The 26,995-nt window shown below is 53.0% G+C and overlaps 10 protein-coding genes across 10 annotated transcripts; 7 read left to right on the top strand and 3 right to left on the bottom strand.

Moving 5' to 3' along the window:
* Window positions 1–41: 41 nt before the first annotated feature.
* NEUTE1DRAFT_117443 (uncharacterized protein) lies at window positions 42–1,505 on the bottom strand (the record flags this gene model as incomplete). The annotated part of the gene is made up of 5 exons (XM_009853954.1): window positions 42–292; window positions 368–994; window positions 1,130–1,180; window positions 1,280–1,299; window positions 1,367–1,505. The coding sequence occupies 5 exons, from the start codon at window positions 1,408–1,410 to the stop codon at window positions 174–176; spliced, it is 861 nt and encodes a 286-aa protein (XP_009852256.1).
* A 736-nt stretch (window positions 1,506–2,241) lies between these two features.
* Window positions 2,242–3,343, top strand: NEUTE1DRAFT_123164 (uncharacterized protein; the record flags this gene model as incomplete). The annotated part of the gene is made up of 2 exons (XM_009853953.1): window positions 2,242–3,149; window positions 3,206–3,343. The coding sequence occupies 2 exons, from the start codon at window positions 2,316–2,318 to the stop codon at window positions 3,341–3,343; spliced, it is 972 nt and encodes a 323-aa protein (XP_009852255.1).
* Window positions 3,344–4,795: 1,452 nt separating this feature from the next.
* On the top strand, window positions 4,796–6,234 carry NEUTE1DRAFT_130561 (uncharacterized protein; the record flags this gene model as incomplete). Its single annotated transcript, XM_009853952.1, has 3 exons — window positions 4,796–5,249; window positions 5,342–5,799; window positions 5,880–6,234. The coding sequence occupies 3 exons, from the start codon at window positions 4,949–4,951 to the stop codon at window positions 6,093–6,095; spliced, it is 975 nt and encodes a 324-aa protein (XP_009852254.1).
* Window positions 6,235–7,659: 1,425 nt separating this feature from the next.
* On the top strand, window positions 7,660–10,074 carry NEUTE1DRAFT_117442 (uncharacterized protein; the record flags this gene model as incomplete). Its single annotated transcript, XM_009853951.1, has 2 exons — window positions 7,660–7,854; window positions 8,114–10,074. The coding sequence occupies 2 exons, from the start codon at window positions 7,748–7,750 to the stop codon at window positions 9,735–9,737; spliced, it is 1,731 nt and encodes a 576-aa protein (XP_009852253.1).
* A 1,097-nt stretch (window positions 10,075–11,171) lies between these two features.
* Window positions 11,172–12,694, bottom strand: NEUTE1DRAFT_111129 (uncharacterized protein; the record flags this gene model as incomplete). Its single annotated transcript, XM_009853950.1, has 4 exons — window positions 11,172–11,235; window positions 11,295–12,280; window positions 12,360–12,508; window positions 12,580–12,694. The coding sequence occupies 4 exons, from the start codon at window positions 12,692–12,694 to the stop codon at window positions 11,172–11,174; spliced, it is 1,314 nt and encodes a 437-aa protein (XP_009852252.1).
* On the top strand, window positions 12,683–12,928 carry NEUTE1DRAFT_95348 (uncharacterized protein; the record flags this gene model as incomplete). Its single annotated transcript, XM_009853949.1, has 1 exon — window positions 12,683–12,928. The coding sequence occupies one exon, from the start codon at window positions 12,693–12,695 to the stop codon at window positions 12,909–12,911; it is 219 nt and encodes a 72-aa protein (XP_009852251.1).
* Window positions 12,929–13,014: 86 nt separating this feature from the next.
* NEUTE1DRAFT_117440 (uncharacterized protein) lies at window positions 13,015–13,309 on the top strand (the record flags this gene model as incomplete). Its single annotated transcript, XM_009853948.1, has 1 exon — window positions 13,015–13,309. The coding sequence occupies one exon, from the start codon at window positions 13,029–13,031 to the stop codon at window positions 13,191–13,193; it is 165 nt and encodes a 54-aa protein (XP_009852250.1).
* Window positions 13,310–15,608: 2,299 nt separating this feature from the next.
* NEUTE1DRAFT_101946 (uncharacterized protein) lies at window positions 15,609–17,874 on the top strand (the record flags this gene model as incomplete). The annotated part of the gene is made up of 4 exons (XM_009853947.1): window positions 15,609–15,640; window positions 16,055–17,054; window positions 17,131–17,210; window positions 17,280–17,874. The coding sequence occupies 4 exons, from the start codon at window positions 15,609–15,611 to the stop codon at window positions 17,872–17,874; spliced, it is 1,707 nt and encodes a 568-aa protein (XP_009852249.1).
* A 746-nt stretch (window positions 17,875–18,620) lies between these two features.
* Window positions 18,621–22,277, bottom strand: NEUTE1DRAFT_84111 (uncharacterized protein; the record flags this gene model as incomplete). Its single annotated transcript, XM_009853946.1, has 2 exons — window positions 18,621–20,813; window positions 20,946–22,277. 2 exons carry the CDS (start codon window positions 22,275–22,277, stop codon window positions 18,771–18,773), a joined length of 3,375 nt encoding a protein of 1,124 aa, XP_009852248.1.
* Window positions 22,278–23,936: 1,659 nt separating this feature from the next.
* Window positions 23,937–26,736, top strand: NEUTE1DRAFT_84109 (uncharacterized protein; the record flags this gene model as incomplete). Its single annotated transcript, XM_009853945.1, has 3 exons — window positions 23,937–24,101; window positions 24,609–24,884; window positions 24,939–26,736. The coding sequence occupies 3 exons, from the start codon at window positions 23,937–23,939 to the stop codon at window positions 26,688–26,690; spliced, it is 2,193 nt and encodes a 730-aa protein (XP_009852247.1).
* Window positions 26,737–26,995: the final 259 nt, after the last annotated feature.

Raw genomic sequence — 26,995 nt, 5'->3', positions numbered from 1 at the left:
TGGGACGCGAGGTTTCACTCACCAATGGTCCAGATCTGCCTAGGTAGTCATGAAAGGGCTCTCTATTCCCGGGTCTCCTTTCTATTGTACAAGGAACTTGCTGTAATGGTCATTCATTAAGATACACTCATGTGCCTATTTACCTGCCTGCTTCTACTTCCTGCTTTGCAACATCATAGGTTCGTCAGGTAATCCTCAATCTCCTGGGGGGAGAGTTTTCTGAAGCGGGGGCCCTTTGCTCCCTCAACACCCTCGACGCCAAGGAGGTGGTCCGCCGGTGGTCCGACGATGCCTGTGTGTGCAAACATGTTAGCCAAATCCTGTGTCAAAATAAAACAAGTGCATCCGTATCCATCGCACAACATACCAATCTCAATGGTATCACCGTTCATCTCTCCCTCAATCGTCTCCTTCAGCGTCAACAGCGCAATGTGCACCGCATCCTCGAGCTCCAAGCCCTCGGTATACCTCTTCTCCAAAAAGGTCTTGGCCGTCGTGGCGTTCTTGCCAATGGCCGTTGCCTTCCAAGGGAAATAACTGCCCGAGGGGTCGACCTGGTACAGCATGGGGCCGCCCTTCAGGATGCCGCCCGTCTTGCCCGTCGCCTTCTTCTTGGTCTCGCCATCGTCGGCCACCATTTCGTCCTTGCTCTTTTGCTCCTCCAGCTCGTCCTCGGGCAAAATACCCTCGTCCCAGCCGGCGATCAGTAGCGAGACACCATAAGGGCGGACACCTCCGGACTGCGTGGCCTCTTGCATGACGCGCGCAACGTCTTGCACCAATATCCGCGTCGGCGGGTACTCGTTGTAGATGCGCTTGTAGCCCGTGTGCGAAACCTTGCGCGCGCGGTCGACAAGCACGCGGTAGTCGGGGCCCATGCCGCTGTAGACCATGCCGATGTTGGGCGTGATGAGGCTGATCTTGGAGAGGGAGGAGGGGTCGGCGAGGGGTGAGGAGGACTTCTTTTCGGTGGCGAGGACGATACCGTTGGTGGCTGTGATGAGTAGTTAGTACTGGAAACTGATAATCGAGCGCGGAATAGTATGGGGTGTAATAGTCGATAGAGGGGACGAGTGCTGGTAATGACCATGGTGGTGATGGTGTGTGTGGTGGGGGAGGGGGAGCTTACCCTTGATGCCGAGAGCTGTTACACCCTGGTTGACAGCATTAAGGGCATATTCTGAGAAACAGTCAGCATGATAAGGTCGGGATCGTATTGGCGCAAGAATGTGAGGTCGCTAGTTGGAAGCAGAAGTCGGGTTGGGTTGAGGCGACTGACCGATCTGGACCAGCTTGCCGCTGCGCAAGTGTTAGCAGCTATCACCATCACCACCACATCAAAGCGACTATGACGACGGGAGCTTACCTGGGCGAGAACGTAGTGAGCGAGAAGGAGTATCTGTCCGCCATTTTGTTCCTTTATTCCCAAATCGTTCTGCTCGTAGTTTTGCGGGTGGGTTTGCGACGGGCTTTGGCTCTTTGAAATGCAGTGTTTAATGTTTTGGTTGTCGACGGAGGAGTGGCAGACCTGACTAGGCAGGTAGAGAGCTGTTGTCGTTTGGCTGCAAGCTTGAGGCGGGTTCCAGAGTTCCCACCACAGGCTGTCACTGTTCAAGGCCCAGGCACGGGGGAAGTTGCGCGTCGAACTGGAGCTGGAACCACTGCCAGCAACTGGACTCAGCCTGAAAGAGCTCGGACCACTTGAGCCTCAAGGCAGGCACTTCCCGTCGCTGTTGTGCTGCTGTTGCTGGTAGACGCGGCAGGCAACGGCAAGTACACCAGGAGCTAGCTCTGCGACCCCACACATAGTCGCTGGTGACGGTACTTACCCTAGTCCGAAAGGGGAAAGGTCAAAAACCCCCAGTGTTTCTTTTGCTCTTAACATTTTGCAACCCCATCAGATATTTTTCACATTTTCCTCTTCGACTTTTCTGTTTGAGAAACACCCTGGCGACATGCGTTTTGAACTGTCGCAATCTGTGCCACAAAGGTGGAAGCTATCACAGATGTGATAGAAGCCGGTTGAGGTATGTTACGAAATGATGATGCCCACTCTTTCTTTAGCGGGCAGTGCTGTCCCGAGGCTTGAGCTGGGCACGCTGGGGTTAAGAGCGAGTGGTCAAGTTCAATTGGCAAAGGCAATTTGACCACATTGCTGCTTCCACCTTTTCCGAGATGTTCTCTGGACTTCTCGCTATTCAACAATCCGGATCCCCCCCCTTCCCATCACCCCGTACACTTCTACCATATCATCATCCTCCTTTTGATTTTGCAGCACTGTTCCCGGAAGTATCATCAGCCTTGCAGGGTAAAACATGGACTTTGGATCAACAAATTGGTCATGGCCTTCGGGCACAGACCCGAACGGCCATCCAAACAGCAGCGCGCAAGCCTCATCAACCCACGAGACACCGCACAGCTCATCATCAGGTTCATCAGCATCAAAGCCGAGCTCTCAGCAGCAGCCAAAACAGCGAGCCTACAAACCCCGCACTTGCCGCATCTGCTTGGAAGTAGTCCAGCCCACCACCGAGATTGACGAGTCATTTGCGGCTCGCTTCACCTCAAGAGCCCGCGTTCGATACTATTCAGAGGATCCGGAGCTGGGCCGGTTGATCAGCCCTTGCAGATGCAAAGGCACCCAAAAATACGTCCACGAAGGTTGCCTTCAGCAATGGAGGCAAGCGTCGCCTTTGTCTGACCGGAACTTTTGGCAGTGTCCTACCTGCAGATTCGAGTACCGGCTGGAGAGACTGAGATGGGGCCGCTGGTTGACGAGTACGACGGGAAGCGTGGTGCTCACCGGGGTGGTGTTCATCTTGGCCGTGTTTTTGTTGGGCTTTGTTGCCGACCCCATCATCAACCTTTGGGTCGACCCTTGGGGAAGCGTGGTGGAGACGATTCACGATGTCATCTCAGATGTCGAGGCTATGCGCCCGGTTGACGATGAACCGACGACTTGGTCTTTCCATTTTCTCAAGGGATTTCTCTCGCTTGGCTTGCTTGGGTTCTTGAAGACTTTTATTGCCATGTCGCCGTGGCAGTGGTTCAACATTCGTAGTACAGTAGGTGGACGTCGCAGGGGCAGAGACAGAGTTGAGTCGGTCAATTGGATGCTTGTGATGATTGGCGTTCTCACATTTCTTGTGGTAAGTTATAGCCTTTTTTCATAACAGACCAGACAGCTTGCTAACAAAAGGAGCAGGCAGCATGGAAGTTCGTCCGTCACTTCAGCGCGAGAGTCCTTGAAAAGGCCCGCGACAGAGTTGTTGACATACAAGAGGATGAAGACGCCGATGACGAGGACTACGCAGTGGACGACGAGACGAGGAAAGATAAGTAAACGAGTATTCAATCCGAGCTGCTTTTGTTTATCCCACGTCCCTTCGCCCACAACGCCACGTCCGCTCTCGCCATAGCCTACCCCCAAAACCGCTTGCACACTCTTAAGTTGTCACTGGCTCCTGCTTCCATGTCGTGGCAACTAGTCTGTGTGCAAAGATCGAGCTTCATTGTCGCCCTGAGAAGAAGGCGTCTTGTCTGCTTCTCGTTTGGGACTGGCATGGAGCGCCAATCCGAGCCTTACTGGACTGGGTTCTTTGGAGCCTTTTCCATCTTTCGCTACTCCTCACGCCTTCGGGTGGATATCCACTTGCTTTCGGGCAGACATGTCTTTGGGCGCATGCTTTCGAGTGTGCACTATGCCGTCGGACGGATGGGAGAAGGGAGTTTGCTGTCTTTCGAGATTGGAACATGCCATTGAGATACCTGGGGTTTGTCTAATGATGATGGCCGGATGAGGTCCTGATACTTTAGCGAAGCGTTTAAAAATCAAGCACGCGTTGCTTTAGCAATCAGCGTTGGTTACAATGAAATAAGCTACCTACTTTATATAAGATATCCAGATACGCCCTGCGTGATGTGAAGTCAGCAGCTATCAGACGGGACCAAGAGGTAGGTAGGTGACGATGCAGTTCAATTCCAACTTGGCGGGAGTGAGCACCTTGTTGGACCGAGGGCTGCCCTGTGCCAGAGTGGGGCTCAAGGACCCTTATCGATGCATCCAACGCCGCCAACGTCTACTTGTATTACAGTGATGACACCTGGCAACGGTCTTCTTCAGGCCGCTCGTAATTTAGAGGGTGTTCCTGCGTTGTTTCAACCTGCCCAAACTGAATTTCCAACAAGAAGCAGCGAGTCGAGTCAGGTCCAGATGTTGGATCTCGAAAGGGGGCTTTCCAATAAATATCCACCTCCACCCGTCGCGCCTCTTGTCTCCCATCTTGTGCAGCGTCGAGCACAGTGGGATACGTACGAATTGTGTTCGGGGCACAAAGCTGCCAGCCAATTTCACCAGATGTCCATGTCTAAATCCTGACGACGATACGTGCTATTAGAAAGCCGCGACCAACCGAACGGACGCTATCACGCCGACCTGGTTCACCCCCCGTCCGTTTTAGCGTGTTGGTTCGTTATAAGACAAGAAAAAAAGAGTACCAGCCACGATTCGATCCGATCTAGATTGATACTCCTTGACGTACCTGCCTTGGTCAACAGTATCTACAAGTATTCCTCAAACAAGTCCGGCCGACGACAACCAAACTTCGACTGGTAGTGTGAGGCTTGTTGAGCCAAAAGTCCTGTTTGGGCGATTTGTCCCAATCAAGCTGGTTAGACCGTCGCGAACAGGCGCGCGCGCATCACCAACGGCCGAACCCCTAGTTTGACCTTTTCGGCGTCGATCTTGTTTTCCCCTAAACTCCTCTTTCTGCGGACGGAAGCTTCCACTTGGTCGCCTCTTCCCACCGCCCGCCAAACCGCTCTATTTCCCTCTGTCCCTGCGAGGGTGGAATCTTCTGCCGAAGCTGACGACGCCGCGCCGCGCGTACTACGACACCATAGTTTCAGGGTCTGGACTCGTCTGTTCCTCGTCGCAAACCTGCCCGCGATGCATTTCGCATACCCTCCACGAAAATCTTCGAACCCGCCGCCATTTCGGCCCCGGACGTCCGCTCTTCCGACAATACGAGGCAAGCGTTTGAAAACCATTGTCCTTACCGGCCTGGCATTCCTGACGCTACTGTGGCTATTCCAACGAAGCGGCCGTAGTCGACATGCGCCACCGGCGTACCACAAGCCGTCGGGCAACCCGCCGGTGGTGATAGTTACAGTGTTCAACGAGGGCAAGTATGGAAAGGGGTATTTGGATATGGTCAAGGAAAACAGGCTAAAATATGCCGAGAAGCATGGTATGTGTTCATCAATTCCCGCCCAATCTGCGCCAAGGGGAGCGACATGCGAAGACAGATGCATGCTCCCGCTGTCTCTATCCTGACCTCAGCTTACTTACCATCATCACCACCCGATGCAGGCTACGGCACCTTCTTCGTCAAATCCTCCGACTACGACCTCCACGGCGCACCCGTCTCGTGGGCCACCCTCCCCGCCGTCCGACATGCCATGACCAAGTTCCCCGATGCGTCGTACATCTGGTACCTCGATCAGAACGCCTTCATCATGAACCCGCTGCTGAAGATCGAGGAGCACGTCATGAAGCCATCGAGGCTGGAGGAGCTGATGATCAAGGACCACCCCGTTGTGCCGCCCGACAGCATCATCAAGACGTTCAGCCACCTCAAGGGACACGATGTTGATTTCGTATTGACGCAGGACAAGGATGGCCTGTCTTCGAGCAGCTTCGTGGTGAAGAATGGCGAGTGGGCCAAGTTTTTCCTCGAGACTTGGTTTGATCCCATCTACAGGACTTATAACTTTCAGAAGGCGGAGCAGCATGCCTTGGTAAGTTGGGCCAAGCTCTCGCGAAAGCGTCGCTGATCAGGGGGTGAAAACGGACAATATGCTAACACGTGAGACAACAGGAACACATTGTCCAGTGGCACCCCACCATCCTCGCCAAGCTCGCTCTTGTGCCCCAGCGCATCTTGAACTCATACAGCAAGGAGAAGGGTGGGCAGGAGTACAAGGAGGGCGACCTTGCGGTGCGCCTCTACGCTTGCGGTGAAGCTGGCGAGGATACTTGTGAGACCGAGTCGCAGAGGTTCGCTCAGTGGAAGGCCGCGTTTCAGGACTCATGAGAAGGCAGGCAGAGGTCAAGGGATGGATGGAGGATAGCAGGCGACAAGAAGGCACATTCAGCTTCTTGGATACCATGAACATGCACGTACCGAACCAAACCGAACCGAACCGAACCGAATAACCAACCTCGTTGAACGACGATTTCGAAAGGCTGAAAACAACGAATTGTAAATCTTAGTGGGCATTTCATGGACAAGGAAGGGCGCGTATTGCCGACTGTCCTCTTGGAATACGGTCGGCTGCCACTTTGCAGGAACGGCGTTCGAAAGGGGAGGAGAATTTGCTTAATGATTTACCAGCACCAGCATTACCACCACCACCACCACCACCACCTACAGCACACAAAATAACCTGACAACGTACACGGGCTCAGGAGGGGAGGTATGGAGCACAAAGAGCGTTTCTTACTTGGAGAAAGGGAGGAGGAGCTCCTTCATCATAGCAAGCACATGCCAATTTCAACAGGATGGGTTGGGGGCGTTTGAGGAGACAATGTTTCTGCTATTTGCTCACCGGGAAATTTGGACAACATATAATTAGTAACCTCTCCTCCTAAGCAAGGTGGATGAGGAAGAGGCTGACAGAGGCAAGCAACCCATGGTGTGGAAGGGAAACCTACGGAACGAATATGGATATAAAGATGAGAAGAACGACGTCAACGTAATACTAGATTTAGGAATAAAGAGGCGGAGGTTGAAAGCCTGGAGGGGGAGGCAAATGAAACGGCGGTTATGTTTGGATGAGTACTTACTGCTACGTACACTGCCTGCAATTTGGTAGCACGATGAAACGGTGATTTGATGTGGTTGTTTGGATCATTAAGTATTTTATATACTAAGGATGACTTTTACTACCTGCTACCGTGGAGAGCCATCAAGGTGCTACGTCAAAAGGCCATTGTTGGTGTGGTGTGGTGGTGAGTCCTTCGTGCATGTGATTGTGTGATTTGATCGATATTTCGACTTCCATGTGTTCGGATAACGGCAAGGGAACGGTGGGGAAAAAAGTACCTCGATGTCTCGAGCCATTGATTCCATATGGTAAATGGCGAGTACCCAAACTCTCTTGGCTTCTGTTTAGTTTCCTTCTCAGAGTTTCCCTCGGTAGCAGAACATCTGGATGAATGGATGGTCTGGCACTGCTAGACTAGTGATGCCGGCTTCCCCGGAAGTCCTGCTACTACAAAACCTGGAACCGAACGGGGTCCGCGGACGGAGTCGCAGTGAACGAGTGAGCGGGAAAACATCATCAACACGAGGCTGTTCGCTGCCCTGTTTGAATGGTTGCAATCGCCACGCTGGACTGCCACGCGCCCACGCCGAGCTTCCTTTCTCGATTCAGGTCCCTCGGTTGACTGCGGTTACATAACCTGACTTCCCCCGCAAGGCGCTAAATGAACTGCCAGGCTCTGAATGCAAGCACTAAACAGCTCACACGCGTCCACTAGACTTTGAGGCCGGGGGTGGGTAAGCCAGGCACTTCATGAATAAGTGATATATCCCGGGCGGGTTTCCACCCCACTTGGTTCTCTTCTTTCCCGTCTTCCTTCTTTCAAGGGCCTCTCGGGTCACTGCATCACCATAACAACAACTTCGATCCTCCCTTTTCTACCTGTCCAAGTTAGCAATCTCTTGCTTATTGAACAGCAAAGATGCCAGGCACTTCACGCATGCCTGTCAGCCTCCGGCAGAGCATTGACAGCGTCAAGAGGTCGAGACCGAGGAATCCGATACAGGTGTTGAACCTCAATGTGGACTTGTGAGTCTCGTATTCCTTTCTACCATGTGCTCATAACAGTCTATATGGGTAATACGACGGCCGTCATCTTTTGAGTTTCCCATGCAGCGAAAGCGGTGCGGTTTGTAGCCTCGGCCAGCCCTTCCAACCGCAATCGCAAATCACATGTGGATGTCTTACCCTTGGTCGCAGACTCATCGACTTACACGGGAACCAAACCACTCCATCAGATACATCTTTGTCTACATACACTCGACTAACAACAGTAATGTGACCACAGAATCCGCAACATCGTCTTCTTCCTCTTCCTTCTCCGCTGGACCCGCCGCGCTCTGTGGAAGCTCAAAGGCCGCGGTCTCTTCGGCACCCTGTTCGAGCTCTTCACTGACGCTCGCCGCATTCTCTATGGTTACTTCCTCCGCCTACCCGGCGTGCGCACCAAAGTGCGCGCCCAAATCGACGATGCCCTCACCAAGATGCAAGCCAAGATGATTCCCTCTGGGCAAACTCGCTACCTGTCACTACCCAAGGAGGGCTGGACCGAGGAGGCCGTCCGCAAGGAGCTCGAAGCGCTCGCCACCATGGATCATACGCGGTGGGAGGACGGCTACGTCTCGGGTGCCGTCTACTCGGGCGAGGACGAGCTTCTCAAGCTGCAGACGGAGGCCTACGGCAAGTTTACCGTTGCCAACCCGATCCATCCGGACGTCTTCCCGGGCGTGCGCAAGATGGAAGCCGAAGTCGTCGCCATGGTGCTCTCCCTCTTCAACGCTCCCCCCGGAGCCGCCGGCGTCTCCACCTCGGGCGGTACCGAGTCCATTCTCATGGCCATCCTCTCCGCGCGCCAAAAGGCCTACCACGAGCGCGGCGTGACCGAGCCGGAGATGATCATCCCCGAAACCGCCCATACAGCCTTCCGCAAAGCAGCCGAATACTTCAAAATCAAGCTCCACCTCGTCGCCTGCCCTGCGCCCTCCTACCAAGTCGACACCAAGCGCGTGGCCCGCCTGATCAACCGCAACACCATCATGCTAGTCGGCTCGGCCCCCAACTTCCCGCACGGCATCATCGACGACATTTCCGCCCTCTCCAAACTTGCCCTCCGCAAGAAGATCCCGCTCCACGTCGACTGCTGCCTAGGCTCCTTCCTCGTTCCCTTCCTCGACAAAGCCGGCTTCGACTCGCAACCGTTCGACTTCCGTCTGAAAGGCGTCACCTCCATCTCCTGCGACACGCACAAATACGGCTTTGCCCCCAAGGGCAACTCCACAGTCCTGTACCGCACTGCCGAGTTACGGAGTTACCAGTACTTTGTCGACCCTTCCTGGTCCGGAGGCGTCTACGCCTCCCCGGGTATCGCCGGCTCCCGCCCCGGCGCTCTCATCGCCGCCTGCTGGGCTTCGCTTATGTCTGTCGGAGAAGAAGGCTACCTGAAATCCTGCACGCAAATCGTGGGCGCCACCAAGAAACTCGCCGAACATATCCGCTCCCACCCCACCTTGCAACAAGAACTCGAAATCCTCGGTAACCCCCTCGTGTCCGTCTTGGCCTTCCAAGCCAGGGGGGACCTCAACATTTACGACATTGCCGACGGCATGTCCTCGCGCGGCTGGCACTTGAACGCCCTGCAAAACCCGCCAGCTATTCACGTAGCAGTGACGGCGCCGGTGGCCAAGAATTGGGAAAGGTTGGCGCAGGATTTGGAAAGTGTGGTCGAAGAGGAACGCGAAAAAGAGAGGGTGCGGCAGGTGGAGGCGCTCAAGATGGGTACCTCAGGAAAGACGGGCAAACAAAAGGCTGCTGGGGATACGGCGGCGTTGTATGGTGTTGCGGGCAGTTTGCCGAATAAGAGCGTCGTGGTGGATTTGGCGAGGGGGTTTTTGGATTTGTTGTACAAGGCTTAGTTTGAGTTGAGATACCAGGGTTGACTAGATGATCAATTCATGAAGTGAATGTCAAAGTAAAATTGGGTTTGATGAGCAAGCGTTGCGTTGTTGTTATTGTTGGAGAGAGATACCTAAGTAGTGTACAGAGGAAATGAAGATGGGATTAACAAGGGGAGATGTATAGCGTGTGTACATGGTTGCGAGGTCATGAAGTGTCAACTGGCATGACATGGTACGATACTGTGTATGAGAAAGGAGAGAAAGAGGAGGAGAGGAGTGTGGCATGTCCTTGTTGTCTTGTCCTGAAACCAATTCTCATCATACCTAGAGCTACAACAAAAATATCTATTATGCTAACGAAACCCATCAATATTCTGTAGAATCTATTTACATGACCTCTACCCAGTCGTTGTGTAGTTCAGCCTTTTCATACACACCAAGATACGTACAATCTTGGCCTGTTTCCGAATACAGTGACATGCTAAACATATATAATGCCTTTGTACATTACGTGTACTCGAATATTGATACCGTACGTATAACTTGGATATCTCTTTTATCGACAAGACGCAGTTGGGATGAGAAGAAGGAACCAAGGGAAGTGTGTAAAAAGGATATTTATTGTCATTCATCTCTCCGTCTCTCCGTGTGACGGCCTGACCCCCTTGTTGCCCCTTTCTTCGCTGCGTATGTAGGTAGGCTCGTAGGTGGTCGTCCATCGTACTAGCTTCTCGTAGTACCCCACACACCTCTTCTTCTTTCTATTCCCATCGATGCCCATCCCTCCCCTTCCGGGGCGCCCTATTTGAATGACATGTAACCGCAGAGGGTAGATTCTTCTCCCCTTTTCACCCTTCGCCTCACCCCCTTGCGTTGTGAAAACCGCCCACCTGTCTTCCCGATGTGAACAGCGCCAATTTCCATGCTTTCATGCGTATCTGTTTGTCGTTGTATGTCGTTGCGTTTATGTTGCTATGTGTTCCTTTTGAACCGGTTCGTTCATCCGTGTTTGTGAGTTCGTTTCGTAAGCTTTCGTACATTATTTGTCTATCCGGTGGGTACGTGGATAAGTCCCTCAACCGCTTCGAGTAACCGAAAAGCCGAACCAGCCGAACGACAGAGTTGACAAAACGAGGAAAAGCCGACCAAATCCAGATCCGAGCCCCGCCGTCCTTCCCACCTGCAGCAAAAGACAAGGCATTAACACTATTTTTTTGTTTTCCTCTAGAGAGCGCTGTCTTTGGTTCTTACTCCGGTTCCCGAGGCGAACGCCGACGAAGGCACGGGCTGAGGTGGAAGAGGATGAACTGTGGCTTCGGTGTCGCCAACCTGCTTGCGTTCCGAGACCTCGAGGTCCTTAAGCCGTTTTTTCATGTATCTCAGTGACGATGGCAGCGTCAATCCTTGGGATGCGGTTCCTGTTCTTCCGCTACCCCTCATGACTGCTGGTTGCTATTGCAGAGGTTCTGACGAACTTGACAACCTGTTGAGGTGCAGGTAGACATCGGTTCCGTATCTAATTATCCCGAGCTGTTAGCATACACAACGCCTCAAGAAGCAGCCCGGGTTACTCACCCTTCCATGCTGATCAACTTAAGGTCGCCACCAAAGTATCTCGCATACAAGCGCGAGATAGGAAGTCCGTAGCCGAAACCGGCCATGGGGGCCTTAAAGTCGCTCTTGTCGAAGTCGGGATCCAGGTTGGGTGTGCGATCGACGGTGGTGTACATGTAGGTCCAAACAAGCGGGATAGCGCTACGGGGAATACCGCCTCCTTCATCCGAGATCTTGATGGTGATGTCTTCCTTGCCCTCAGCAACAATGACCTTGGTGACGGGGAATTCCTGCTTGTCCTGGCCGTGGGTCTCGACGACGGCGCGCAGCGAGTTCTTGAGCGTCTCAAAGAGCATGTGCGACAGATGCCCTGGCACATACATGAAGTTGAGGTTAGGGTTGCAGACTAGCTGGATCTTGGGAGCCTCAAAGAGACCGTAGTGATCCTCGCAAACAAACCGGGCGTTCTCAATGGCCTCCTGGGCGAGGTCCTTGACATACGTCTTGGTGCAGATAATACCGACATATGAGGGATCGCGATAGTGGTTCTGGTCCGTCAAGGCGATGTGCTGCCCAATCAGCATTCTTATGCCTATGCGCGACATGTAGAAGCGGTCGAGGAAAGACTGGATGTTGTGGTCGATCTGCATGCGTTGCCTTTTGCGCTTGTATTCAAGGATGCCCTGGGCCATGGTGGTGACGACACTGTCGTGCCGCCTCTTGATCTTGTGCAGAGTCTGCGCAAATTTCTGGTTGTAAAGGTGTAGGTCGGGAGGCCAATCGCCGGTGTCATCGACCATAGCGAAGTATCTCCTTGAGGCCGAGAACTTTTTGTGGTTGAGTCCGCTTGCGTAGCCTGCTCCATTGTGTGAGGCGTACTGGCCTTCCTCTATGCTGGGGTTTGGTGTCGCCTCTGGTAGATAGGCGTGTTTTCCGCTTCGCGACGGCCTCATCAAGCGCTCCCTGACATCTTTTGGTAGGTGTGGCCGTGGTAGTTGTGTGATTTCCTATGTTGACCCGTTAGATATTCACTAACATGGTGGGACAGGGGAGGGGGGATAAGAGGAGAGTGTTTATTGTGCGCACCTCGAACGACTGAGCGTACCAGGCCTGGACCTTCTTGACCGAAGGCATCTCGTTAAGGCCATCTGGAAGGTTATCAAGCTCCTGGACTCTGTGGGCGAGACGGATGGGGAGCTCTTCAGCAAGGAATTGGGAGGCGCGGAAGAGGGTTCCTGGATGTATGGCGGCGCAGGTTAGCAAGACGCTTTGTGGACGGACCAAGTGTCTTTTCTCCCCCCCTTACCAGTAGAAGGCTTCTCGCCGAACTGGACCATCTGGCGCAAGCTGACGCCGGTGGCAGGAAAGCTCGCATAGTGCCGGATGGTGTCCATGAGCTTCTCGCTCATTTTCCACGACATGTTGGCTGGTGGTTACGGGCCTTGGCCGCTATCGCTGTCGCCAATTGATGCCGTAGAGAGCAGTGGAGTGCTGGAGTGCAGGCCGGCTGCCGTGCACCATGCAGAAAGGGAACTGGCGTTGCTTGTCGTTCCGGATGAGTCGGACCGCAATTGGGTATTCTCGATCAGGGCGGTCTTTATTGAGGAGGGTTGGCTACGGTACTGTGTAGGTGGTTGAAGAAGACTGACTGACTGACTGACTGGAGTGACTGGTTGTCAGAGGGACGGGAGTCGGCTGTCCAATGGACTTTTGCTGCGGGAACTGCACGGTGTCTGGTGCGGTGTTGACGGCTTGATGGGTAACAGCTTCGGTTATCTCGAGGTACCGGACAAGACCGCGTCGGCAGTTATGGGCGCCAGGTATCGGCAGCTAGGTAGGGTTCTGGTAGTGCTCCCTGTAGGACACCTCAAGCCAGTCGGGCGCAACACAACCGAGGCAAGCGGAATCCGGCGACAATGACGCAAGTGGATTTGTTAGTGGTTATAGTGTTGGCGGTATGGGAAACAATATCCTCCTGCTGACGTTGGCGTCTTGGGCGTTTCCGTTGTCGCCAATACACGCGCAAGTCAAAACAGCCCCCTCGGGTATAAAGAAAGGGACGGAGAGAGAGACGACAACTCAAGAAGAAAGGAGGAAAAAGCGAAAGCGCTGGAAATGTTTAGGTACCTATCTATGTAGGTTGGCACTCGGGTTATAGGGACGGGAATGGAGACAGAGACGGGAGAGAGAGTCAGGCAGTGGTTGCCCATGTGCCTCAGCTTAGGTTCTTAGTCACCGCACTAACAAGGGCTCCATGGAGCCGGGGGACGGGAAACACACTCAGTCCACCTTAGTCACCATTGGCGGGGTTCCCGAGCCATGGATCGGATGAGTGTCAGACGGGCACAAGATATCCACCCAGTCAGTGCCTTCAGTACCTGTCCCGGCTGTTACTGCAAGCTACCGCAGCGTGCCTTGCACAGCGACTCTGTCCTAACAACCAGCAAGGGAATCGAGATGCATCTCATCCTCATGCACACCACTCCCGTCCCTCCCGTCCACAAGCAGAGCACAGCAGCATGGCTCGCTTCTTTTTTTTTCCGGCTCTTTTGCAACTGCCTCTCGCCAGTATCGTACGGCACCCTCGAGTCAAGGTTCCATTGCGTTTGTGCTCTGTCCCCTGTTCTTGATATCCCGCGCTTCTCATTGGATCCCCTGGGGGCAGACCGAATGAGGCGGAGAAATACCGGATATAGCAACCTCAAACAGTCACCTCCAACACCAACCTCTGCCAAGGAACCCAAAGGGGGATTGTCAAGCATGAGCATCCCTCTGAGTTTGATGAGCCTCTATAGTCTGGTTACGTTGCGGTGGCAGTCGGCTCGAGGCTGGTAGTATACATAGCTCTTACCTCCACATTCAAGCATGCCCCCTTAGTTCCGCAGACAGTAAACATAAAACACAGTGAGGAGCTGATGTGACATGGGGGAGACATGGAAGAGCTTCTAGGTGACCTTCAGATTCCAACAGTCAGCCACCGACACGCGGACACCTTGATGTTGCGAACTCAGGTCTCATTGGATTCAAAGCTGTCAAGAGCTTTGAGCGTGATACTAGAATAGTCTTGGGTCCTTGGTAAGCAGGCCCATTGTGGTAATAATTGAGAAGCCGAGAGGCGAGTTGAACTTGTGAATTGAGAGTTCAAAAACACATCAAATACCGTTTCATTTACCTATAAAAAGTTAGTCCACTCGCATTATCGCATTTATAGGTCACTCCCGTATCACGAAAACAGGAGCTCTGACAAACGGATACACCGTCAACCTCCACTTGACGTCATGCTCAGCGTGCTTTGAGGTTTGAGACGAACTAGAAAAAGTAAATAAACAAAGCACCGAGCAAAAATATCAAAGCGTAACTGTTCTTTCTCATAGACGCTCTCAATGGTGAGAGCACTCTCTGTACTAGTGAAGCTCCTTGAAGTGTCCAGACTCAAGAGACAATCCTGGCGGGGCATCTCGGACGACTTGAGTGACAGCTGATTCGTCCGCTCTTTCGGTTCTTTTTCTTTTGCGCCCAAAACAACAAACAAAAAAAACACACTTTCGGCAACCGTCGGGCTCTTGTTTCCCACTGGCTGTGCGCCCGTGTTCCTTGTCGTGCTTTGTCCATGACTCGCCGAGCTCATCTGGCCCGGAGTCCGGGGGCTTTCCACCCACCTTGTGGGGCTCACCGTCCGGAGACTGGAGATCGGCTGTCCGGGGAACTAAGTACGTACCTAGGTAGTCTAGGAGCTCGGACTCTGTTTGTGACTGCCTCACTGTACAGAAAAACGTTTCACCCGACTCTGGGCTCCAGTGCAACTGCGGCCCTGGACCTGCAGAGGTACACTACCTCTAGCAACGGAAGGGAAACCTCGCCAATAACAATTTCAACTGATACCTAACACTGAAATAACAACCAGCAACCTCAGCGTACGAAGCCCCTCTCTTGTCTGGTGGCCTTCAGTTGTCTCTTGCATAAACTTTCCTGAAAAGATGATCCAGCAAATAAAGAAATCGCCCACAACATACAATTAACCGGTACAGTAGCTGGCACCCAACGGCGCAGCGACACGACGGCTGAACTGCTCCACTACGCCGACGGAGCAGAGGAGCCTGTAGAACTGCCAAGACATCTTGTTGATCTGCTTTGGGCTTCAGCAACGATATCAAACCGGAAATTCCAGTCTGTAAAGAGGAAGACAAACAGGGCGGAAAGTTGGGGATACTGAAATGATAGAAAACCATCGCCGATACCTTCACTGTTGTTAGCACTCATCAATGACTTGTTGACATCTGATACGACTCTTTGTTTACATCTTTATTGGTGGCATGAGGACCATCAACCATCGCGATGCCCGATGATGATGAACAAAACCACCGACGGTCTGCGGCACCAAACTATGCAGACCCGGATTCAGACCTAGACTCGGACCTTCATTCGATCAAATCCCCATCTCACCCCCCGTTGCCAAGTCTAACAACAACAACCTCAGGTAGTCCGGTACGTGCCACCACACAAACCTCTCCCAGAGGACTACAATCCCCCCTAGGCTTCGGCTCCCCCCCACAAGGCTCCTCATGTAACCTTGAAGAACGACAACTCATTTCACATCCTCAGACACCACCCAATCATCCTCAAAGCGGGCGAAATCGCCATGCTCTCCACCGGCACGGCAGCCGCTCGCCCTCACCCTCACCCTCATCCCATCACCTACCGTCACCAGCAGCTTCGACGCTCTATCACCTCGTCGGAGGCCTAGGCTTAGGACCCTCTTCACCACTCTCTCCGTTCCGTAGGCAATTCTCCGCCCCTCTTCAGGCCGTCCGCTCATCGTCTCGAGCCCCCAGCTTTGCCAGCATCGCCGGCTCCTATCCCGGTTCCGGCAACTCCTTCTTCACTCACGTCAACGACAGCCGTGGTACGGTTCATCACCTTGCTGTCAAGGATGACGACAACGACAACACTCTTTCTTTTCACGCCGATGACGAGTTAAGCGATGATGACGACCAGCACAACCAGTACCAGCGGGTACGGGCGGACACTGCTGCCGCTGCTGCTGCTAACAAGGCAGAAGACGACAAGCTCACACAGGACAGCAAAGATGTGCTTGTGGAACGGTTGACGGATTTAATTCACCATTTGCAGGAGGCCAAGGAACCGACGGTTACGAACCATGGTGTTCTTAGCGATGTCAGTATCAGCGAATTGCACGCCAAGGTGAATGAGATGGAAGCTGTCCTCACCGGGAAGGGAACAGGGACCAGACTTAGGGGTATTGACAGTGGTGATGGTCCTGCGGGTGCTGCGGGTGTTACTGGTGGTTTGAGGGTGATGAAACGGCCTGTTGGGCCATCAGCGAGGAGATCAAGACGTTCACAGGCTCCTTCTCCAAGACCAGAGGAAAGTGGAGGTGAAAGCGAGAGCGGTGGAGAGGAAGATGAGGCTCATTCGCCTCTAAATGACATGCCTGCCTTTGAGTCGTCAGAGGCTGCTGCTGCTGCTGCTGCCCCAGGTTGGATAGCTAAGAACTTTTCGGGATCAGAGCCTTCACCGCCTGAGTCACGGGCGCACTCACCGTCGCCGTCATCAAAAGCTCACTTGAAGCTGGCGGAGGCTGCTGAGATTACACCTTCTGTTGGCGCTGGTATTGCATCAGTGTCTGTTGCTGCAGTGGAAGTGGAGGCACAAAAGCGACGGGGTGCTGAAACAGAGCGCATCGCGGCCGAATCTGAGAAGCTAGCTGCTCAGCTGGAGGCAGTCCTGAAAAGCCTGGAGACGAGGAGAGAGGAATCAAATGTAAGTCCCTCTCACACTCTCCAAAATCCCTATTCATGTATGTACAAATACTAAACCCCACACGACAAACCAACAGCACGTTCACGCCCTTCTAGTAGAAAGAGCCGAAGCGGCCGCCTCTCGCATCCTCGAACTAGAGAAGGAAGTCCTCGATCTGTAAGCCTCATTCATCCATCCCTTTTGACCCACAGAACAAACTAACGACAAGCTGCAAATGCAAAACAGAGAAGACGAAATCTCCTACCAAGAATCCGAACTCAAGCACCTCCGTCTCGAACTCCGCGCCATCGAGACCCTCGTCAACGAATTCCTCCCGCCCGTCGAGGCCGCTGATCCAGAACTGGTCCGGAGCATCGAGAACTGGAAGGCTGATTGGAAGAGATTGAGAGATCAAATGTTATCCAAAAGCCGCCGCACGAGTAAGAGCAAGAGCGAGATTAACCATCATCACCGACAACACGAGACGGACCCTGAGGGACAGGATAAAAGGCCGAGAGATGAGAAGAAGAAGAAGGATACGAAGCATGAGCATGAGCATGAGCTCCACAAGGAGAAGGAGGAGGTCAAGGCCTATGAAACGCATGAGCTATCAGTTGTCGAGGAAGTCACGGAGGAGTCGTTGAGGCAAGGCCATCATTATCATTATCATCCTCATCATCATCATCATCAGCAGCAGCGGCAGCCTGAGACCAACGGTCGAGCTGTTCTTGGTAGTGGTGTTGACGGACTAGAAGAAGAAGAAGGCAGCACAGGAGAAAGTGTCATGAACTCACATGGTCCACCAGCTCATGCAGCACGGGTATCAAGGACTGGGGCTTAGGTACTCTCATCCGCGACATCCTCGTTGTCATCATCGTCGTATTCGGCTGTCGTTCAGCGACAGCGGCAACGGCAACGGCAGGGTCAACAGCAACGGCAACAGCAACGGCAACGGCATGGATCTGCACGACATCCTTAGGGCTTTAGGGGGGTGGGTATGTTTACATAACTGGCTAGCTGGCTTCAGAGAGAGAACTGCTTTGCGCTGTGCGCAACTGAGTGTATGGGATGTCTCTAGGGAAAAGAAAAAAAAAGTCGGGGGGGGGGGGGGTGGGTGGTTGATACCCAACAGGTCTTTCAAGAGTGAAAAAGAAGGGGGATTGGATGGATGGCTAGAAGGGAAATTAATGGCATAACATAGCATGGCTCGGTGTAAAATGGCGACTCATGGCATCACATGGCATATAAACAGGTTAGCATAGCACATGGGGTGATATGGAGGTCATTTTTGAGCTTAGAGATTGGTGAATGATGGGTGGCTGTACGAACAGGAAGATGAAACCAATCGTGATGAGCGGGTCAAATGTTCCATTCAACCTAACTACCGTAACTACCTATAACGCCTCAAGTGAATTATAGAGCACTTCTATCCATCACTCCTTCTTTCCCCGTTCCGCCTTAACCCCCATCTACCGCCCGCCTTCTAGTCTCCCCGATAATGCACAATACCACTCCAATGCAAATTGCAGTCGATGATTCTCTCCAATCTGTTGATACAAAAAAAAGTGTTTGACAAAAAGAGAAGTGCGTGGCTCGCGCAAGTGGGTAGGTTGTGTTATTGTTCTTGAAAGTCGTGATAAGAAAAGGAAATGTTGTTTAGAAGGGGTATCTTGTCCACTTTGGTTGTTTTTTGTTTCTGATCCTTTCCTGGTTCCTCTTTTGCTTTCTGCCATTTGCCTAGCAATGTAAATCCAACCCCATCATCCTCTCATTCAACCCACCACTCTCCCTCCCTCTTTCCTCACCGCAGAAATCCTCCGCCTCAGTGTCTGCCCCTCCCTCTCCGTCACACTCGGTCTCCCCGTCCGCCTCCCCACCGTCCTCCTCTTCCTGCATCATCATCATCCCATCTCCATCGATGCACATGATCGTGCTCCCGATCGAGCTGCTCCCACTCCTCCCCTCCGTAACCCCCGACGCCCCCGAGCTCGTCGACCCTCCTCCAGACGTCGTCGGCCGCTGACTCTGCCTTGCACTCATCAACGCCTCCCTCTCTTCCTCGCTGAGCAACCTTATCCTCAGCTTCTCATCCAACATGCTGACCAACCGTTCACTATACTGGTCCAGCAGGTTGGTGAGCATGCTTTCGCTGAGCGCCTTGTCTCTGTCGTGATGACCGTGACCACGTTCACGATCGCTGCCGTGGCCGCAGTAGCTGTGGTGGTTCTGCAAATGAGGCCTCCTGCTCCGGCTGCGGATCGCCCGCTCCCCGAGGGCGGCCGCGGTAAGTCGCAGTTCGGCATCGAGTTCGGCCAAGATGTCGCCGCTAATAGCGTCCGAGCTTGCCAGCTTTTTGCGGTAGGCTCGTAGTTGGCGGCAAGTCTGCTCGGTGGCTGCGCTGAGGGAACCAAAGCCGTAGCCGTTGGCGCTGCTGGGCCCTGCCGATGTACTAGGGGCGGTATTGCTTCGGAGGTTTGACTGACTGGTCTTCTTGCGGGCGGACGAGCGGACGGTGGAGGCTGCGCGTGTCACGTCACCGTTGATAAGCGGGGGGGATGCGCAACGACGGTATATGCCGTTGTCCTCGGAAGGCGGGCTTTCGGATCTGCTGCCTGCTCCTGAAGATGTCCGACGTAGGGCATTGCGTTTGATTCGGATTGATCCGGTACCGTCGGGGCTTACCCGCTTCCCCGATGTTACTGGTGTGCGTGCGGTGGAAGTCACTGCGTGTTGTTGAGAGGAACGACGGGGTTGTGCTCGACTGGGTGAGAGACGGCGCTGTCTGCTGCTGCCGGCATGGGATGAAGATGGTCGTTGAAACTCGGCTAGCTCAGCCTTTGATAACACCCTCCTGAGTGGCGGTCGACTGTGCGCAGACGGGTTGTTGGCCCTTGAGCTGGCGGTCTTGTCAGGCGAAGGATCGCGGTTCCTGGAACCAGTCACTGGAAACTGTATGTCCAGTCCCCAAACCATGATGGTCCCATCCTCTCCGACACTGATAATCTTTCTGCCAGCCTGCTCGCCCTCGACCATGACCACACCGTTGATGGCTTCCGTGTGACCCCATTCACGGCCCATGAAGGTCCCGGAGTGAGCGTCGTATACCCGGATAGATTTGTCTGTGTTGGAAATGCCAAGCAAGAAGCCCATGTCCCCCCCGGTTTGGCCGTACTTTAGTGATTCCAAGACAACGGTCTCGGACCCTCCTTCGTCGTGGCATTTGAACGAGTTCAAGAGCCGTCCATTGTTGTAGTCAAAATGACAAACTGAGCGATCCAAAAGTGATACAAAGATTGACTTTCCAAGAGGTGTTACCACCATTGAGGATGGCGAAGCCCGTAGCGTAATAACCCTTGAAGAAATGGCTGCCATGACATCAGGGTCACTCTCTTTCGTAACCAGATCGTGTACCTGAAGGGTACGGTCCAGCGAGCAAGTGAGGACTTTGTCGCGGGAGGGTATCAAAACCTGGACGACCTTGGCGCTAAATTCCAGCGTTTGAAAGTGGTCAAATGCACCGGAGGATGTTCGATGAAACAATTGAGCTGTGCGGTCTCTGCCGCATGAGGCGATAAGGAGCCTTGACTCGTCCTCGAAGATGGCAATATCTTGGCAATCGGAGGAATGTGCCTTCGTTTCGAGTAAACAAACTCTCGTAGAGGCGTCAATGATGCGAAGAACGCCAAGCTTGTCTCCCACAACAAAGAGACTCCCATCGTTCGTGGCTCTCACCACCACTAGCTGATTGGCCGGTTGCTCGCCATCGATGTTGTTCTCTACCTGGTCCACGGGAACATCAAGTGTTAACTTGATCAGGCCGTCCAGGTTCCACATATTGATCCTTCCAGAGGCAGACCAGGTGACGAAGCATGAGTCCGCGCCGTTCAACCCAGGAAGCTCTTGTATTCCAACAATGTCGCCGGCGCCAGGAATTGGAATGTGGTGCGGGTCGTCGGATGATACGGCCGGAATATGATCAGGACTCCAAATGTTGATCGTTCGGCGGCTGTCAATCGTGACGAAGTTTTCGGCGAGGAATCCCAGGGCGACAAGGCCGTCAGACGTATGAGGATTGTGAATTGTGGGGTCAGGGGTGCCTTCCAAGACACCATCGAGTGCGAGGGTTGATAGCTGACCATCCTTCCCGCCGATGTAGAGCGTTTCATTCCTCATCGATATGCAGCTAACGTGGAAGTTCAGGTCCAATAGTCGTGTTAGTTTCATTTGCTTGTTTGTGTCATCCAAGAGACAGATACTGCCCGTTTCTGAGCAGATGATGGCCCTGTTTTCATCAAGTGCAAGAGCGCAGCTGAACGTGGCGTCCAGCATGGAACCCAACAGAATATTTCGGCCAGGCAATGGTTTCTGGGCCAGCTGGGCGGCTGAACAGGCCACCTCCTGTTGGGAAAATTTGGCCTTCATCGGCGAGACAGGCGGCGGAGGTTCTTCAACCCTCCAAACCTTGATGTGACGGACACCCAATGTGATCAAATTGTTGCCCATCCAGACCATACCCTTGACGTGAGAGGTACAGCGGTTTTGTTGAAAGAGCCTGGCGGCGCCAGTTCTCGTGTCAACCTTCCATATGTAAAGGAACCCATCGTTGGCAGCGCCCAGAGAAGCCAAAAACTTTGTGTCTGGTGACCATGTTACGGCCTTGACTCCAAATGCGTGTTCACTGATGGACACCAATGGCGTATCGGAAGAGGCATCTTGGAGATTGAAGATGAGGACACGGGGAGCATAGCCCGTTTCACCCACAGCCAGGTATCGTCCATCCCGGCTGAGGCCAAGGCAAGTGGCAGCCTTTATGCGCTCGCGACTTGTCCAGGTCTGTGAAGAATCCGCTGTCTGATAGGCCAATTCCCTCTGTGAAGCGGTAGTCCTGTTCCTACTGTCATTGGCTTTCGGTGTCGGATTGGCATTCGCCGCGGTAATGTGGGAGACGGGTGAAAGGGCAAAGACGGGGACTGCCGAGGGACGGGCTCGGTAAAAGCGTTGGGAATAATGCTCGCCGGATACGTCAACCACTACAACAGCTCCGCCAGCAATGTAGGCGAAAGAGGAGTAGACGGAATCGAAGCCGGTGGGCGAGGAGCAAGTGGTGCCTATGACACGCCTGAGGGACAGACAGGTCTCATTGATGGCACGGGACCGTTGAGGACCTGGGGACCTAGAAGTCCTGGTGACGAAGGGAGAGCTGGCGGGCGTAAGCTTGTGTCGGTTCGAAGGAGTGAATGCCATCTCGTAGCCATTGGCCGTTGGGAAGCCGGGCCGAGGTTAGTCTGTTTCCAAGTCCGAAGCAAGGGGGAAGAACATGAGCCAGCACGTTGTCCTCGATATCGGTGGTGTACAGTTGCAGTGGGCGTCGGTAGTGGCTTGTAAAAGAATCGACGGTGTGGTGAAAGATTGATGATAGTAACTTGATTGTAGTCGTCGTCGGATATGGTGAAGAATATTCCCAAATTCTGTTGCGTGTGGAGTGATGTAAGTGGCGAGGAGGAGGATCAATGGTGATGCCTTGATCTCCAAGCCCGAGCTGAGCCAAGGCCGCGGCTGGTTGTAAGAGAAGCGATAATGGTGACGGAAGTAGCGTAGACGACTGGGAAAGTTTGAGCTTTCCGTCCGAACTTGTAAATTGGCCAAGATCAAGTGCAAAGGTAGAGATTGCGTGACGTGTTTGAAAACTGTCAGTGTGTATGTGGATATTTGTTGCCTTGTTGTGAAGGTTCCCGTGGTAACGCTGCAAGATTTGACTTTGTTAGTGTCTTTGCACAAAAACACACAAACAGCGCACGTCCAGCAAAGAACTGAACCTTCCACTTTGCGCAAGCAAGCAATATTGCAATCAAATCGAGATGGTCCGGTCAGTCTTACAATATGTAGGGAGTGAACGGGCCAGAGAGAGAGAGAGAGAGAGAGAGAAGAAATTGCAGTAGCAAAGAGAAAGAGAGGGAGGGAAAGCGAAAGAGTGATTGTAACTAAATTGAATTGGCTCTGGCGGGGAAAAGTCTTCAATCCTGCCCTGGATGGACTGGGATTCAAAAAGTCTGCAGTCTTGGCTCAGGCGGGCGATGAGGTCGAAGTGCCGCCAAAAGTGGAAATATCGTGACTGTAACCTTGAGGTAGGTATTCAACCTAGGGAAGCAGCCTCATGCAAGATGCAGCAGCCGGGCGTGTGTGGGTGGAGGAGGAGGAGGAGGAGGAAGAAGGGACTGGGCGGGCGGGCGAGCGATCTAGACTGAGGACGACATTGTGTAGGTAGTGTAGTGAGGTGTGTCGTTTCCAATTCCTACCTCTACCTATGAATCGGATGGAAACTGTCCGGGAACGGGATTGAAAAGAGGAGGCGAGATGAGCTTGAAGAGGGAGGAGGAGACCTGAACAGTGAACACTGCAGCCTTGAAGAGTACCTCTACCAAGTGGAAGGAAGAGGGAGATTGGTACCGATCTTACTTTCCACACCTCCATCTCTCCAACTCCATCGTGGACTGCTCTTGCCCATTCCTCTTCCCGTCGTCATCAACCGGCATGCTGGCGAGTGCACTGGACTCAAGATTGGACTTTCCCATTTGGGGTGAGGGTCCCTCCCATTTTGGGCTGATGGATCGCCTAATTCACGCTACAGAGGCCGATGATCATCACAGTGACCGGGACCAGCTTCCTTCTGGGCTGCCCGCCTTGCAACTAAGCGCTGTGGTCGCTGTCATTCGCTGTCACGGCCGGCAATCTCAGTCAAAAATCATCCTCTCACCCGCCCGTACCATCCCATTCCATCCCATCGGCGCTCTGTGGTAACCCTATAGTACACCATCACAATTGAGCCGCTAGGGCGTTCGGGATTGGTCTGTGCGGCAAGGGAATCTTGATTAGGTACCGGGAGCCAATTGCAATAAGCCCAAAATGACGAGTGGAGCACAACGCTTAGCGTTCCACAGTCTCCACTCTTTACAGTTGTCACATCCCGTCTCGACCCATTGCAACCTCCAAAACGGCGCCAAAACGCAAGACCACCAACCACAACTCAACACAACTTTTCGAAACACCAACTCACGGTGCATTCACATCGTGTTTAGCCCAACTGCTACCGGACCCTAGCAAGCCAGCCCGGCCATCTCCCCACAAAACAGCAGAGGACTGGAGGAGAAGAAGACATGGGACAGACTGGGGGATAGACAGACCCATCATCGCAAGACGTGAAAAGCATCACCGCGTCCTCGTGATGCGGCTTACAGTACCCGCGATGGATCATCCTAGGAAAAAGTCGAAAATCAAGCACCATGATCGAATCATCCTCCATTTTGTACAGCATCCTTCCCTACTATTCTTTATGCATCATTCAATTGTAGACACAATGTCTGACTGTCTGTCTGTGTGTGTGAATCTTCGTCTGTAGGATCTCGATTGCTTCTACGCCCAGGTAAGTAGGTTTTGAATTCCACCTACCCACTCACCCACACCCTCCCCTATTCGCTTCAGACCCATGGTGTAAACAAAGAAGCCTTCAGTTCTTCAAAACACCTCAACATGATGTACACCTCCCCTAACCACCTTACTTACTAACTCCCCTCCAAGGTCTACGAAAACAAAACCCCTTCACTCAAATCCCTCCCCCTCGGAATTCGCCAAAAGTCCCTACTGGCAACATGCAACTACCCCGCGCGCCGTCTCGGCGTCAAGAAGCTCATGTCCATCGCCTCCGCCCTAGCCATCTGCCCGGACCTGGTCATCGTCGACGGCGAAGACTTGACTCCCTTTCGGGACGTCTCCAAGCGTCTTTACGCCCTATTGCGCTCGTACTCGTGGAATGACAGAGTCGAAAGACTGGGTCTGGATGAAGTCTGGATGGATGTAAGTGATATGGTTGAGTATAATGTTGAACTGCTGAACCGCCATGACTTGGAGCACTCGTGGTTTTGTTTAGACAATAAGGATCCGGAGAAGGGGTTTGCGTTTAATGCGAGGGGGTTTGCTGGGCAAGTTTATGGGAGGGAAAAGGTTGGTCTTGAGGGGTCTGGGACTGGGGGGTATGGAGGTGGACAGGCTGGGTTGTTAAGAACGAAACTTCTCCTCGCCTCCCACTTAGCTCTTCACCTCCGTTTGAAGATCGAAGAGGAAGGGTACACCACCGCCTGCGGGATATCCACGAACAAACTTCTCGCCAAGTTGGTCGGTAACGTGAACAAACCCCGGAACCAGACGACCCTCTTGTCTTTCGGGCCCGACGACGGTGAGGAAACTATTCAAAGATTCATGGGCAGTCACCAACTGAGAAAAGTACCCGGGATCGGAGGGAAAACGGCCGCTGCTCTCTCGGACTATTTCATTTCCCAGTCCAAGCCTGGCTCATCTTCACCCCCAAACCCCAAAGAAATCACCGTCGACGACCTCCTCTCCTGTCCTAACCTATCACCATCAAAACTCGACTCCCTCCTCTCTTCACTTTCTTTCTCCTCAGGTACAGGAACAGGAATCGGCAAACACATCGTCTCCCTCCTCCATGGCCACGACTCCTCCCCCGTCAAACCCGCTCGCTTGCTCCCCACGCAAATCAGCATCGAAGATACTTATTTCTCTTGCCCTTTGGTCACCATCGAGCAAATCCAGCGGGAACTGGTGAAGATCACTGGGTCGTTATTAAAGAGAATGAAGACGGATCTGATGGACGACGACAAAAAGAGGTGGCTAGCGAGGCCCAAGACGCTACGGTTGACGACGAGACCGAGGACGGACCCGAGAGAGGGGAGAGGGTATGGCTATGGAAGGGTCTCGAAAAGTCAGGGTCTGCCTGGCTACGTCTTTACCATTGCAGGCAGTAACAGTCACGGTAACGCCCATGGTGACGACGAGATTATCCAGAGACTTGTCGCCGAGACATTGCTACCGATGTTCCGCGAACTTAACCCGCTTAACCCGAGAAAAGGGGAAAAGGGGTATAGTATCGGGTTGCTGAACGTCTGCGTGACAAACATGGACTCGGTTGATCCCACGACCGGTGGCGGCGGCAGCGGAGGAAGGGGAAGGGACATCAAAAACATGTTTATGAGGGCGAGAGAATTCACCGTTTACGATCCCGAACATGAGCACGCCGACAACACCGGAATCCAACCCGAAACTGAAGCTGAACCTTTGGATAATCTGGATGCAGAAGACCTAAGCCAGGACCCGGACTTGAACTTGGACATGAGTGATACAAGCTATGAATCCTCTATCGGGAAAGCAAGAGGGTCGGCGGAGGACAACAATAACGACAATGGGGACCCCAGCACCACTAACCATCAACAACAACATCCCGTCTCCAACATCCACGAGCAAGCACAAGCACAAGCCGACCGCGACACAAACCACTTGGGTCCAATAATGTCAACCAACCATTATTACTTTCACATTGAAGACGACGACGAAGTCTGGGATGATTCACCAGACAATGTGTGGAATCACGATGAAGAAGAAGAAGCCGCAGAAGAAGAAGAAGCTACAGAAGAAGATCTGGACTACGACGACCTCAGAGACGCCGAGGGTCTGGGTGTCAATGGCGACAGTGATGGTGGTGATGGTATCAAATGTCCACTATGCAACCACTTCATTCCTTTGTTTGCATTATCTGCTCATGAGCGGTTTCACAGTATGGAGTTTGAGGGGGAATTAGATGCGTAGACTTGGTACTACACCAATGATAAGGAAATAAATACATTTGGATCACGACCAAGTCGTTGTTGTGACGAAATACATACCGGCACTGTTTGAATCAAAACCTGGTATCACATGTTTAATTATCTTTTCATCCAATTTGAATGGACTGTCATCTCATATAAGAGCCCCGCCCGGCCCATCACTTCACTTCGATGTACAAGGCCCAAGTGGGTGTCTAAACTGACTTCTTCCTCCTCCTCTTCTTCACCATTTCATCTATTGACAAGTACTCTTCCAACGCCTTTTATACACTTTACCCCCAATATACG

This window comes from Neurospora tetrasperma (assembly GCF_000213175.1).
Source record: "Neurospora tetrasperma FGSC 2508 unplaced genomic scaffold NEUTE1scaffold_4, whole genome shotgun sequence".
NCBI lineage: Eukaryota > Fungi > Ascomycota > Sordariomycetes > Sordariales > Sordariaceae > Neurospora > Neurospora tetrasperma.
This window is presented reverse-complemented; position numbering and strand designations above follow the sequence as displayed.